The sequence below is a fragment of the Micropterus dolomieu genome, linkage group LG09, assembly GCF_021292245.1.
Source record: "Micropterus dolomieu isolate WLL.071019.BEF.003 ecotype Adirondacks linkage group LG09, ASM2129224v1, whole genome shotgun sequence".
Classification (NCBI taxonomy): Eukaryota; Metazoa; Chordata; class Actinopteri; order Centrarchiformes; family Centrarchidae; genus Micropterus; species Micropterus dolomieu.
This window is the reverse complement of record NC_060158.1, coordinates 12093089-12108575: the sequence shown is the minus strand read 5'-3', so window position 1 is coordinate 12108575 and position 15487 is coordinate 12093089. Positions and strand designations below refer to the sequence as shown.

The 15487-nt window shown below is 41.7% G+C and overlaps 1 protein-coding gene across 2 annotated transcripts in view; it reads left to right on the top strand.

The window, feature by feature from the left end:
* Positions 1–235: 235 nt before the first annotated feature.
* efna3a (ephrin-A3a) overlaps positions 236–15487 on the top strand; it is a 62157-nt gene continuing 46905 nt past the window's right edge. The window contains exons 1-3 of one of the 2 annotated variants that reach the window (XM_046059778.1): positions 236–278; positions 425–490; positions 586–824. In XM_046059778.1, coding sequence (XP_045915734.1) covers positions 715–824 — 110 coding nt within the window. In that variant the 5' untranslated portion in view covers positions 236–278; positions 425–490; positions 586–714. The other variant, XM_046059777.1, reaches the window with a different exon arrangement.

The window sequence follows — 15487 nt, the reverse complement described above, 5'->3', positions numbered from 1 at the left end:
AATGCAGACTGTGTGAAGAGTTTTGAAAAAGTGGCTTCAGTTTTGACCATTGCATCTTAGCAATTGAAAACAACTGTAATAGGATAGCATTTTCTCCAGTTACTGAAACACACACACACACACACACACACACACACAAACACGGTGCACGTTTAGAGGGGGCGGGGCGGCATAATAGATGGACATGTGAGCGCAGCTCCTCCATCAGAGGGCGGGCTTGTAGCGTTGTGTACGCAGCGCTTGGCTGCTGCTGCTGAAGATGATGAGAGGAGCGGCAGGTAGGCTACACAAACCTTTCAACGGAGCTCCAGCGGCTTTAAAGCTGTCTAAAGAATAATAAACACCGACTTCAGCTGTCAGTTGTGAATGTGGTAACCTTTATTGCCTTATTACTACCTGTATTGTTCCTCTCTAATGAAAGCAGAATTGTCAAACAGAGTGACTTGAAAGTGCGGCTACAAGAAAGAAGTCCTTAATAGAATTGGCACAAGTGAGTACATATCCAAATGGGTCTCGTCGCAATGGGATTTGAGTTGAAGAACACGTAACCACTCAGAAGTCACCCTGATTCAACCCGTTGTTAAGGTAACTGGGAACTTGAAAAAGCGTTTCTGATCGCTGGGATGTTGTGAGCCGCACGGCGCCTGGGACAGAAGGAGCGGGGACGTAGAAGGAAGAGAGGAGAACCAGGGCTGGACAAGCACCGGAGGGATTATGGCTCTCGCAACGTTTTCTCTCAGCCTCATCACGCTGGCGCTTACAAACTTGCACCTGTCGAGAGCCAGCGACCGGCACGCGGTGTACTGGAACAGCTCAAACCTACTGTAAGTGGCTTTCTGCAGCTGTAACGCAGCCCTGTCCCTGTTACCACCAAATTAACTTGTGTTCCTCTTTGTTGATGCGCACCTGTGCTGATGAGAACTTGTTTACAAGACAGTGGTCGTCCTCTGCAGCGACGCGTTTCTTTTATTTACAGCATTAAGCCCTTGAAACACCCCTGAAATACATTAAATAGCCTACCACCAATAAGCCAATTATTATCCCAGACATCATCAGACTATCAACCTGAGTAAAATACTAATACTAAATAGGTGCTTATTTTCATCTCTGAAACAATTTTCAGCACCACATTTCTCTCCCCATCATCATTTAATCAGATTACAGTAATGCATCTCCACAGGGAAACTGTTTCTTCAATGTTCATTCTTTCCGCCCTGCATGCAGAGTGGTTACTATATAAATATTTGATTTCTACCTCACATTTAGTCCATCTACCGCTTTACAATGATGACTCATTTAAGTATTCATCTTTTCATTTACCCTGCTTTTAGTTTTGTGTTGTCCATCATTCCGCCTTCCCCCGTGCAGCACAAATACAGCATCCACATGCACTGCTCAAACTTCCTTAAATCTGCTGGACTATATACGCTCACGATGAATTCTTTAACACACATTCATGTATTCACACACAACAGTGCCTATTCCTCCTACAACAGTGAGGTTGCTTACCCTCAGGTAAGCTTCCCGGGCCTCTCCTGTCTCTCTCTACCTGTGAGCTATAAAGCCAGCTTGCTGTGGGGCAGAGATCGATGTGGATTCTACTGCCTTTGTCTTCTCATTAGCCAACAGTGAATCCATCTTTCTCACATTCTTTTATCTCCTCTCCTCACACAACCTCCCTCTTTGCCTCCCCCCACTCCTCCTCCTCCTCTATCTGTGTTCCTCCTCTGTCCATTTGTATTCACCTCAGACATGGGTCTCTCCTATCGCTTCTCTCTATCTCATACTTTGGTTATTTTCTTCCCCCTCTTATTTTTCTGCTGTGTCTCACCAGCCAGCTTGTCCCCCTCAATTCCCTTTTTTCTACATCTCATTACCACCCCCCCATCTGCTCCTGGTCCCTCATTCACCTCCCAGGCTCTCAGCCGAGAGTACACGTACAGTAGATGATTAGAATTAGAAATTGTGTGAAAGTTATTTGATTGTATGTGGATGTAGGATAATTCAAATATTTGAAGGTTTCCTCCAGTCCGACAGTGGGAAACTGCTCTAAAATCTGATGGAAACAGTCAAGGTGGTGCTGCAGCACATCCTCATTAATGTTAATATATGAATGGCACAGTCACATTCAAAACTATTTTAGATTTATGAGTGCAGTTAATCCTGTCAGTGTGACATGAATAGAGAAGGGGTATATTAAGTGAGACTTACTTGCATTTAAGCTCTGTAAAGGTGTCTGGTTTTTAAGTGTCATAATCAGTATTAGTCCTATTTATCAATTTTAATTAGTCTTTTGGCATGTGCTCCGTCTAAAATGATTTTCACAGCATGGGTAAGGTTGCTCAATGTAGTCATTCATTGCAGTGTTAGCATATTTTGTGGCTTTAAATTGGCATTTATGTGTGAAAATTACAAATATGTGCTCATATTAATGAATTCAGAATACTGTGTGTGTGAGAGAGAGAGAGAGAGAGAGAGAGAGAGAGAGAGGGAGGGAAACAGAGACAAAGTGCAGGTGCGGTTCTATATGCCTGCATGTGCAAAACCTCTTTCTCCACAGTGAGATACAAATCTCTAAAATAATGCCAAAATTGACCCATTTTTGCAGGTAGCAGACAAATCCTCAGAGGCTATGGCAAGAATACTGAAGGCCATCAGGCTTTAAAAGGCCTTAGGCTCGCGGCCACTTCTCCACACTATGTCTACATGCATACAGAACCTGCTGAAGGCCTCACTTGGTCAACGATGCAGCTCATTCCCTCATCCAATTCTGGTTATGGAGACCAGCTCAGGAGGGAGCAGTAAGAAATGAAGGCAGCGACAGAAAGCCAGAAACCAGAGGCCTGTAGGGGTAAGCTCTGTTTGAGGCCTTAATGTTTTACCCTTGAGCGCAGCATTTAGCGCAGATGGTTACGGCACAGCTGCAAGAAATGGGATCACTTGGAAGCCAAGCTGTTTGTGCCAAAGCCATGAAAATGGCTTTTTATGATAACGCTCAGCTAGAAATGGCTTGCTCTGGTGTATTGAAAGTCAAAAGGGGACTGTCACACAGTTGATAGCCAGTAATACTGTGCTGTTTGATTCTTTGCCGCCTTTCTGAGGTAAACAACATCAGACAATTTATCATAGCTTTTCCCTCTGCCACGGACAATTTGAAACGAGATGTCTCGATTATCATAACGCAAAGGAATAGCTCAGAGTGCTTTGATTACCACCCAAGTCCGTCACGATCGCACTACCCCCCATTAGAAAGTGTTGCTCTCAGCTTCCGCTCTCAGCAGTGCGCCTGGCCAACTCGTTACAGATGTCCCTGCTAATGGCTGACTGAGGCAGGAAAAAACACACACGCAGGCCATTAAATCATCTCGCATCTGAGGCCATCTGCCAATTAGAGGGGGGAGATGTGGAACATCTTGAGAGCACGCGGGAGCAGCGGTGCACTGCAGTAGCCTCGCCTACTCACAAGCGCCGTCCCTTGCTCCTGCCACCTCCTCCCATCAGGTGTTTGGTCTCACTGGTTAGACAGGCCGCATCACCATAATTGGGCACCCCATGCTAGCATGATCAAAACAACAGCGCTGCTTTCATTCACTCCCACTCCTTCCCCAAGTCACACAGTGTTTCTACTAATGCCTATAACTTCGCAGGACACTGGAGCAAAAAGTGTGGGAAGGAATAGAAGGGAATTGAGTTGAGTGAGAAAATGTGCCACACATTGCTTTGCTAAATTGCCATTCCCTCGTGTGCTCAGCAAGATTACAGTTTTCTTTTGCTGTTTGTGGCTGATCCTCAGTGAGTTACAACTCTGCGTGTTTCCTGCCAAACATTATGACCCCGATTTGAACCTGAAATAGTGTCCGTCAGGCCCCTGGACCACATGAAGAAAAAACAACCCAGTCCCCGGCGCACCATATCTGGTGCTACAAAATAAATGATCATCTTGAGAAATATCTTCCCTGAGAGTTTGTAGTGTAGAGGCCTGGTGATCAATGTTGAGTCAAGGTGCAGTCTACATAACAGGCTCATTAACCACCAGGTCGGTCTGTGTGGGTGTGTGCAGACCTAGCTCTAGCTGGAGATGGTTCCCCGGGGGGCAGAGGAGAACCCTGAAACCCTACAGGGGAAAGTTTGTTGATATTAAGTTGCAGTAAAGGGAACTGTTACTAAGAAATGAAGAAAACAGAAAGAGAGTGATGGAGAAAGTGATGGATAAGGATAAATCCAAAAAATGGATGGAAGGATGCAAAGTGTGAAGAGAACTACTGTGGGGGAGAGGTGAGTGCAATGGAGAGATTGTGGCGGAATGGAAGGAGAACACGCTAGAAAGGTGGAAAGTGGAACAGTCTGTCAGGAAAAGAAAGCGAGGGAAAGATTGATTGAGTTGGCCAAAAGTCAGGAAGGGTGAAAGAGACCGTGGGTTTTACTGGATATGGAAGTTAGGTTATTTGGCCGAATGTGTTGTAGCTGTTGTTTTCTGAGGAGATGATACCCTCAGGAGTTGATCCGTGCTAATGTGGACACAGGCTGGGTCATTCATGTGGACCAATGCTCAGAGACAATAGCACCCGCCATTCACCTGCCCCTCTGCCCTTTGCAACACGGCGCAGGCGGCATACAGGAGACGAGTCGATTTGATTCCTGATTACATGCACGTCCGTCTGCATGCAGCTCTGTCTCTGGACTGCCTCTGTAACTTGGCATACAAATGCATCTTACTTGCTGGCATTCAATTTCTTCACATTCTTTGTACCACACAAACGTCTCAAACAGCGTTAAATAGTGTGTAGTTTTTTCCCTGGTTGCAGTTGTGTTAAATGAGAATGTGTGAATAACACTGATTAAAAAGTGCTAATTGACCTTTTAGACATTTTTGAATTAAACATGTCTCTCCACCTCTAATGAAGTATTCCTCTCTCATATCCTCTCTCCTCCCAACTATTCAAAATGTTTGTATACATTTGACTGCTTTATATTCTTTATCTCTCTTAGGCATCCAGAAGATTAGTTTGGATGAACAGTGCTTTTAAAGGGATAGTTAACATTATCACCTGGCTTCATTACACTGTAGACCTGTATTGGTGTCTGCTAAGTGGACATTTTTAGCTCAGTGGAATCTGCTCTGAGTCACATAAATGGATGGAGAAACACTGAAAGGATGTCTAATGGTTCTTATGGATCCAAGAGTGGCTGTGCGGATCAATAAATTTATAGGGAATGGGAAAGTGAATGGACCCTGGCCAAACAAAAACACAACAAGGTTGCTTTCTGAGCAGCAATCAATCTGAGTGATCAATGTCCAAATGCATTTTTGATTGGATTTCACGGTGTCAGTAAATTGCCATGAAGTATTCGGAGCTGAGCTCGGGAAACTCAGATCAAGTATTGCCTTGGAACAGCATGCTTGAGAATTGATTATTACAGGCCTGTCAGTCACTGCTTCGGGGTTCATACGCCATGGAGGCCTGAACTATGTCTACACTAAACATGGTCTTGCAGCAGCGGCCACTTTAGAGAAGACAAAGGTTAAAAAAACACAGATGAAAGATACGTTTGTGAGACTTAAACAAACTGTAAGTTATTCCTCTACAAGAAAAAAATAAATGTTTTCATTAGAGAATGCATTTACATTCAGCCTGCTTCACAGATTCACAGGTTAGGTGAGAACAACAGTATACAGTATATTTTTTGCCAAATATCTCACTCCTCATCTGCTTAACACTTTAAAGCAAGTTAAAAAAAGATGATTTGTTATTTGATGTTCATTGTTAAGATTTCTCCACACTTACAATCAAACGTGATGAAAACTTAAATAATTGCAAAGACTTAATAAAGCAGCACAAGAGGGCTGTTGCTCTTGGTAAACACTAATTGGACTTACTGTGTAGTGAATGTGAGTTAAATTAAAAGCTGGATGGGAATACAGATTAAACCTCTGGAGGAGGCACTTAATCAACCTGGAATTGAATAGATTTGAAGTGAAGGGAAATTGTGAACATTTTGACTACTCTTTCACAATAAAACCTTCCATCTTGGTGTTTCTACGTCTGTATCCTCTCTGGTCCCACTATAGGTCCAAAAGACCCCAAGCCTGCTCAGCGTTATTATCATGAGGAATGGGCAGGTTTGGTGGGCCATTAAAGCCTGATCATGGGTTCTGATGGGAACATGCCATGGGACTCATTTGGAGTTACCCCAGGTGATGGGTGGTGCTACTTTCTTAGGAGTCCAAAGAAAAACATAGTTAGGCCATCAAAAACCATTAGCATTCCTTGCGCTCCAAGGTTATAAAAACTGTACTTAACTGGCAGTGGGAACCCACAGGAGATAGTCCTGATCCCAGACAGGTAGAACCAATTTCAGACTCAATGATTTGAATGCAAATGCTTTCCACAAAGAGGGCTTTCCAACTTCCGAAAGGTAGCTCCACAGTACATTACACTAGGAGTCTGCACTGCAGTGCCCGTTACCCACTGGGAAATTACATTCCTGCTATGATGGAAATGGCTGCCATGTAGGAAAAAGATCAAAGCTGTTGATAACTGGATGGTCACTGGCTAGAGTTTGATTATTTGGGAAATGGGCCTTGTTACGCTACATCGCCTGGAAAACGATATGGCAGCCACAGCAGTTGGTCAAAATAATTTGTTTTGTTATTGAAGCAGAAGGCCTCTTCTGAGGTATGGCAATTGATGTGGTATTTTGCACTGACCAGCGCCCTCAGTGTTATCAGTGTCCCTTCATAAAAAAGGCAGCGAGTGAGGACACAGGTTTGTGCTCTGTCATATCTTGTTCTCTGTTCATTCCCTTCAGGTCTTGAGCCGTGACAGGTCTTCCCTCTAATGCTCTTGGGTGCTTAACAACAGCGGTGTACAAGAAGTGGAAACTGTCCTCACAGCTTAGTGGATGATACGGCTCTAGCTTTCCTTTCATGTGAGGGCAATTTCGAATATGGGCAGTGTAATAATTAGGTATTCTGTTATAATTGAGATTTTTCCTTTTGAAGATGTAATTATATGAAGGTCTAAGACCCTTTGGCAGCCATCATCTCTGTAATTAGAATATTTGAAGAAAATTGAAATCTCTCTCTAGTGCTCTGTGCATCCAGAATGACTAAAAGTAATTTGACCCTTCAGCAGCAGCAGCAGCCCACCACCTCCAGTGGCTTAATGTATCCCTCTTATATTGTTAGAGGGAACATTTAAATCAGTAAATCATCTTCAAGCGAAACTGTTCTATTACGAATATGATAGCAAAGTCTTTAGAGCTTGAAAGTGTGATGTAAGTGGATTGGACGGGAAGCTACCTACTGGCAAGAAATGAAAGTTATATCCTTGTGTGGAAGCTGGAGGGCTGTGCTGCTCAAATTTTACATTTGCAGATATTTAAATACTCTGCCTGGTGAGGTAGCTACACAGAGTGGTGAAATAAAACGCTTTTGGACAGAGTAAACTGTACAGTATGACCTACATACACAAGCCATTATGCAGTGTTTGAGCCAAGTGGCAACCTACGGGTCTGAGCCAATACAAAAGTGCCTTAAACCTGCATTCTTTCTAATGACCAGCAGGGGGCGACCCTCCTTCTCACTTATTACCTCAGTAAACACTTTACCAATGAGTTCATAGTCTCGCTAGTTTCAAGTCAGTACAGCACAGTTTTCATTTTGTTCATTATGGTCCCATTTAGAGGAAAATAGACGATAAAGCAGGGAATGCTTTAGGGTGTGGCTAACTTGTGATTTACAAGTCGCTCGACGAATACCTGCCAATTGAGGTGAATTGTATTCATTGCACAGTGTACATTTAACTTGCCGTGAACTTGTTTTTAAGTGCTGTCTTTGTTTCGTCTAACAGCTTTGACCCTAACACAGTGTGTTTTCAGTTCATGAAAGTTAACTGTAACATTTTGGCCTCCTAAAAATGTCTTCTTCAGAGGTCAGTTGTTCTAAAAGACACTCTATGGAGTGTGCTTTTAATTTTTTCCGGTAAGTGTACTTTGTTTTAAGCCTGTTTATCGCTAGCCAAAATTAGCATCCAAATTAATATCACAGTTAATGTGAATTACGGATGCTTGGTTAAGCTAGCTGCCTCCACCCTCTCGTACAAATATGTTCACAGATGGTGACAGCCAAAGTGCCAAACTCAAGGTACTTGCTGAACATCCAGCAAATTTCTTTTTTGATTGCACTAAAGAAATTACAATTTGTTTAAGATAAATTATTAAATATGGATGAAAACATTTTTGAGAAAATAACAGACAAACTGCTCTACAGAGCACGTTTCGTTGCTACGTTGAATATGTATGAAGAAGAAGAAGATGTAGTACTAGTAGTAGTCGTTGTTTTATTAGAAGTAAGAAGTGAAATTTGGACAAATGGAGGACTATGCGTATTATTTAGCACAAGAGCCAACAGAGCGTGTCGGCCACCATAGCTTCCTCCTTGTGCTTGGAAAAGGAGGGGTGAGCAGTGAGTGAGCCTTTGGTTTGAATTTGCAACCCTCACCTCTAGATGCCACTAAAACTTACACACTGAAGTCAACTTCAAAATTAAAATATATCAAGAAAATCAGACCAATTTAATGTGTAAAAAAATTAAATTCTGTGATAATAGTAGGGGGACCAGGTGAGGACACATGAAATTTGAGACAGGGGAGTTGGGCGTGGCCTCCAGTACATTACATTTAGTGTCAGAGAACAGTAAAACAGGTGAAAGTAAAATGAATTGTTTTTCTTCATGTATGTCAACTGTATGTCAATAGGAAAAAACACATCAATGACAATAACCTGTGACAGCTGTCTGCAGACGTGTCAGATCTCTCCTTACGTGGCTGCCTGCAGCTATACTTCCCCTGTCCTTGTCACTATAACTTCCACTATCTACACTGGAAAACATAAAGGGGAAAAGAGCATGCACGTGTTTTACTTTGTGGCTATAACAACTCTGGTGACACAATGTTCATGATATACTGCTGTAGCTAATGAAGAGCTGGAACAGTGCTTACATGAGAGAGTTTAATGTTTTTTAGGCGTTAACTAATCAAAACTCAGGTTTAGTCAAATTTTAAAGGACAGGAGTCGGGACAACTGCTCATATTTCGGGACTGTCCCAAGTTTTTTAGGATGTACTGTCCCTAGATAATAGCTATGTTACTGGGATTCCTAAAATTACTTATACATTATACTATATACTACATTATACTTATACATTATACTAGTCATTACATTGCTGGTAAGTAACATCTGAAGAATAAAGCTGTAAATATCAGATATCATCTAAATGTATCCTTTCGACTCTCCTTGTGATGCTGAGCTAACCTTATGTTAGCTAATGTTGTGTTTTTACAGGCTGGTAGAAGAAGCTGCTGCTCAGCTCTGACTGTCCAGAAATATAGATTAAGGTGATTAAAACATATATGTGATGTATTTAAACTATAAGTAAGGGATTCTTGTTTACTATCCTCCAGAATTAGCTGTGGGTAAGTGCACGACTGGCTACAACGTGAGGAAAATGGAAAATGACATGAGCAGGCAGCTAACACTAGTTTATTGCCTGACAGATCTCTCTGTCTTTGTCAACAGCAAAAAACTTGCTAACTAAACATCAAAACAATGCATAGTGGCATTTCACTAACAATACTTGCTTGTGATGCATATTTAATAGAGCCCGACCGATTTATTGGCCGATATGGGCCTATCACAGATATACTGTATAGCACTCGGGGCAGGATGTTGTGTTGGTGGGGCGGTTGTCTGGTCTGACATTTGCTGTATGACACAAAATGAATTTCCGCAAGGACTAAATAAACATCTATCTATCTATCAGAATATAGGTTTTCCTATATGCACAGATAAGAAAACCTTTTTTACAGAACATATAATGCAGAAAACAATGCTTTGGGTGATTTAGAAATGGTGTCACATGGTGTTCAGCAGAGCATGCTCTGACTCCATTGTTTACAGTACTCTCAGTCAGCACTGTCAGCAGTACATGTAGCAGAGTGCGCAACAGCTGAGCGGATGGTGCTGCAGTCGGAGTCAAGTGATGTGTTCACCTTAAGTTGCTAACTAGTTTGTGAAATACTTACTAACATAATTTAATAAACAATGACCCGATAATTAAGTAACTAATAACACGTTAACCCTTTCCTGACCACCGCCATGTCACTCATGGTTATCACACCTGTTTGCTGTTAGCCAGCACAGTCAGTACAATCAGTAACGTAACAGATTTAAAAGTAAGCATCCGAGCATCTCTTCACATTCGTTCTGTAGCTCAGCAGACAACTGTCTGTTGATGTTGATATCATGCTATGCTGTTATCTACCTAATGAGATGCATAAAGAGGACATGTTTTAATAAGCAAAATGCGTTTTAGTAAAGAGCAGTGGTGGAATGTAACTAAGTACATTTAAGTTACTAGTACAAGTACTAGTGCAAATTAGAGCCACTCTACTTGAGTATTTCCATTGCATTTCGTACTATGTTTTAAGAATTGGTTGACAATGTTTATGTTAAATTATTTAACATGTTAAGGAATATGTAACTTAAAGAATCTTTAATAAAGTTATTTGTTTAAGAAAGCAGCCTTCTGAGTATTCTTAGTCATGCCTGTGCAAAAAATGATGCACAATCCACATAGACGAGTTCTATTTCCATTCCAGCTCAAACATTTACTATATATGCCAAGTATCTGTAATCTGTAAATTTTTCCCCTCAAAAATCACACAAGGGTCAGGCTCTAATTAGCAGATAGCAATGAGCAGGTTAATTTTGTAGATTGGCTGTAGATTGATTTTATTAGCTGTTGATACAGCTAATAAAATCTAGAAATGAGAAGCCTGCTAACAGCTTTGATTCTGTCCTTGATTTTATGGGGGACAATTGGGTGCAGGAAAGTTATAGTGGCAGGACAATTTATTTTTTAAAGGAGTCATTGCTAGTTCTGGCTTAAACCCTGGAAACTTAATCAGAGTACAACTCTTGTCAGTGGTATCACACTCTTTCCTTCCATGTTTCCATATCTTCAATCTCATCATTAAATCAGGTCTCGTGTTGGTCTGCATCAAAAATCTATTTGGAATTCATTTGCCGCCCTTGATGTGTAAATTCAGTTATGGTTAATACATGAGGTACGGCACACACATAATCATGTCTCTCTCTACTCACACACATGTATTTTTTCCCTTCCTGCTGTTCTCACCCATTGATTTATATGGACAATACGTGACTCGTCTTGCACTACTGGCATTCTCCATCAATGGGTGGTGGTGGTGGTGGGGGTGTCATTTTCTCTGCCTTATCTCTCTGGATCAGTGTGTAGTGTTGGTAAGAGAAACAACTCTACAGTCTGTTATTTGCATTTGTTATAGCCAGGGGCGTTATTTGAGGAGGGATGAGAAGAGGTGGCGCCCTGCTTGTTATCACTAAATTTTGAGTGCCTTACTATTAATGACTGGATTATAGAGGAGATGTATAGCAGAGCCAGCAGTCTACCTGTTCACCATACTCCCTTGTTAAAAGTGTGCAAATTCTCCTCTGGCTATGTACCAATCTGTTGCAATGTTTTTTTGGGTGGTTCAGCTGCCTTTTGGCAGCTTTGGGCTATGTACAGTACAGTATGGTGTTCTTATGACCATAAAAGTGTTAAAGCTACATTCTTTTAAATGCCATGTACTTTGTACGTACAGTTTGTGTCGGAAAAAGGCCTACATCTTGTTTTTTCTCATGGTAGCAACCTGTGTAATGCTGCGTGGGACTGTGCCTAGACCAGCGTAGTTTGTAAAACTGGGAGACACACAGAGACGAGCCCAGATCCTCACCATGCTGTGTGTGGGCGTATAGAATATCAATGTCCTGCTGAGCTCTCTCACTCTGTGTGTGTGTGTGTGTGTTTGTGTCTGGCTGCTATTAGGTGGCATTTAAGGTGCTTTCATGTCTCATCATTTGTCTGGGTTTGTGTGTGTGTGTGCATGTGTACATGCTTGTCTGACTGTGAAAGTAACGATTGTATCTCCTTGTCTTGGCCTACTCTGTCTCTTTTGGTCAGTCCCTCCCTCACGCCTGTGTTTCCTCTCTATTCGTTGCAGAGCAGCAGCCCTCTCTGTCTTCCTGCCGTGTTGTTTGAAGTGTTTTTGCTCAGCCTTCTGTTCCTGCTCCGTTCTCACCTTGTGCGGAGTCAATGGGAAGTCCCCAAAGACAGCTTCGCTCAACCGCATTGCTGTGCGTGGGAGGAGAGTGGGCGCTCCCGCCCATTTACCTCCCTTTTAATGTATTGCTCTATTGCTTTTGAGAGAGTGAATCACATAGATTGTATCATTATTTTGAAATTCTTTCGCTTACTGCACATGCACTTGTCTTTCTAGTACACTGTAAGTACACATGAGAGAAGCTGCGTTTTCTTTTTATCTGCAGTCTATGTCTTTGTGTGTGTGAGTGTGTCTTTCAGTATAGCATAAGATATATGTACAGTAAGAGATAGATGGTTATGATAAATAGATTTGCTTTTGCAGCACTTAAAGGGATTCTGTGCCACTTCCCAGGAGGAAGAGGTAGAGAAAGTGGTAGAAAAAGTTACAACAAAAAATAACCAAAAGGGAGAGGAAGAAGGTATAGTTGGGGAAGGGAAGCGTGGAGAAAACAAAGGCGATGGAGGAAGGAGATTTAAGGCAGTGCAAAGATGTAAAGGCAGAGAGTGGAGTGGAAGTGGGTATAGGGGAAGAGGAGGGGGAAGGGGGTACTCATGTAGAGGAGAGGAAGAGTCTGTATGGAGAATATTAATGGTGTGTCAGAAAGTGGAGTATCTTTAAAGACCTCAACCTTTCTTCTGGTGCTCATGCGTACTGTATGGGAACAAGCAGCTTGGAGGTACTGCTGTAAAACCAAGAAAATGCAGAATAAGGAACTGCATCAATGGCAGAGTTGTACCCACATACATTCATTACCAGGAGTGGTATTTGCAGGAAACAAATTGTAATGGCCAGAACAACTGGAAAGTAAATATAACTCAGAAGGCTTAACACCCACAATATCACATTTGGTGGACTTTTCACCCTTTTAGTCAAGCATTTAAGAGCATTTGTTTGCCCCGATAAAACATGTTCATTAGAGGTGACTTGTTTGTTTTTCTCTCATTATCAAAATCAGTTTGCCTGGAGGTAGAGATCTGGCCTGCAACACCTGCGCCGCATTTACTCTTTCTCACACTATCTTCCTTTCTGTCTATCTAATTATTGCTCTCTTTTACTCTTTTCTCTGTCTTTCTCATTTGCTCTGTGCATCTTTTTTTTCTATATTATACGCACATACTCCAAGACACTCTGAAATCCCTCCTAGCACCTGTCAACGGCATGATCTACAGCAAGAGGGAGAAGAGAGGGAGCTGCAGGTGTGTGTGTTGCGCGTGTGCACATGCGTGAGAGGAAAGGAATTGAAAAAAGGCGAGAGAGAGGGAAGCGATGCTCATTTACCACATGATGCAAGAAGGAAACACGCTGTCTTTCGTGGAAACCTGTGTCACTGGTGACAGTCAATGACAGGGCCAAGAACAGGCCTGTCAGAGAGGCAGAACCCAAAGACAGGAGGGAGCAAAGGAAATTAATATGGTATTCCTCATATAGGAAATGACAGAGAGATGTAAAGGAAGTATAGACATGCAGTATGGTGGCAGAGAGAGCAACAGCTGAGCACATTGTTAAGAGCTAAATGATGTAGTGAAGAGCATAACAAATACAGCCTGAGGTTGTTGTTTATGATGGGAAAAGCAAGTGTGACACACAGAGACTGCAGAAGATGGATTTCTCATGTGGAAATTGATCTAATACCAGGAGGTTTATTCCCTGGGAGCCCTTACTGCCGTTAAAAACATTGTGGGGCGTGATTGAAAAAAGCGAGAGACTGAAGATAATCAAATTCACATCTCTGGCGGTTATTTTTTTCATTTGATCTGGAGTAATGTAAATTGGAACATCAAGCTCTAGTTCTGATTTCTGTCAACATAAATCCTGTCTGCTGAAAGAAAGTGTATTTGCATTGTCACAATATCACAATGTCTCTAATAACTTCTGACTTGGCATTTGAAATTCATAAAACAGGCTGTAATCCCTAATTACTGGGGTTTAATTTCCCTAACGGGAATGAACTTTTGGTCAAATTAGATTCCATTAAGTTTTGATTCTAACCTCCATCACCTGCTGTATAGGGGTAAATTAGTGCCAAGGAAACCATATCTCTAGCTAATGTGCGGTGCCAGGAAGATAACAGCAGTTTCAAAAATGCCAGGGACATTAGCATTCCTGCATCGTGCTGCGTGTGCGAGGTCTCCGTTTTTAAATCTATAAAAAAAATTAATTGCTGTTCGTCAGCAAAAACCATGCTTCCCCTCCCCTCCCCCTCCTCTTCATTAGACAGTTCATCAGCAATCTATCATCATATGTATTATTTATGAGCAGAGCCCAATTCATTCTAAACACACAGCACAGGTTTCTTTAGTTATTTAGGTTTCAGTTATATTTTCAAACTAGTGTCAGCCCTATTATGTATACAGAGAGAGGGAGAGAGCACTCTAAGCTTGAGAAAATGATGCTTTTCTGCTTAATGAGGAGTCATTCCCTCCCAGAGTTGCCACCTCCACCCAAGCAGAGAGCCAGGGTTTGCTGCTTAGCCAGCCTCTGCTCAGTGCCTTGTATGCAAATACCCATTTTTCAATCAACCTTGTGGTTCATTCTGAGACATTCAATATAGCTCTGGCCTTCTGCAAGGTAATTTACCCAGAATTCCTTTGACCTCCAAGGTCACCTGGTGGAATGACACCTTTAATGACTAACCTCTACTCAATGTTCACAGCCTCCGAAGAGACAGAGGAGGTCACTGAAAGTAAACTGACTGAGAGTTTGTATTTAGAAAAGGTACTGACGATGGCGTAATGGCACTGATTGAGTCATGTTAGCACAACTGGATGCTGGGTAATAATTAAACATTAGGTGCCAACTTAATAGGTAATTTTGCATTTTATTAACATTAGCACTGACCTGAAGTTGTTGTTGATTGACTCGCCAGGTGGCTTCTTTCTACAGGCAGGAAAAACCCAGGTGTCACAGAAACCATCTGAGGTCAGACCACATTTCACTGAAAATTAGTTAGAGCACATAATATTTGAAACAAGATAAGATCTGCCCAGATTGCAGAAGTGCTAATGAGGCAATTCAAAATGAGAAGGGTTAACTTGGTAAATAATGTAACAAGAAATTGTTGTATTGTCAACAAAAGTAAGTTTAATATTGTCTTAATTCTTACATTGTAAAACTATTTTGTTTTTTTTTGTCTTTATTATTCAAAACTGTAGTTTTTGAAACAGTAGGCAATCACAAATTTGTTATTATTATTAATGCAACTATGCAAAAATGCAAAAATATGGAATTCAAGATAATCAGATTGGTACAGGTGCCAAAAATCTTAGTAGGACATACTTGCTGGTGTGTGTGTGTGTGTG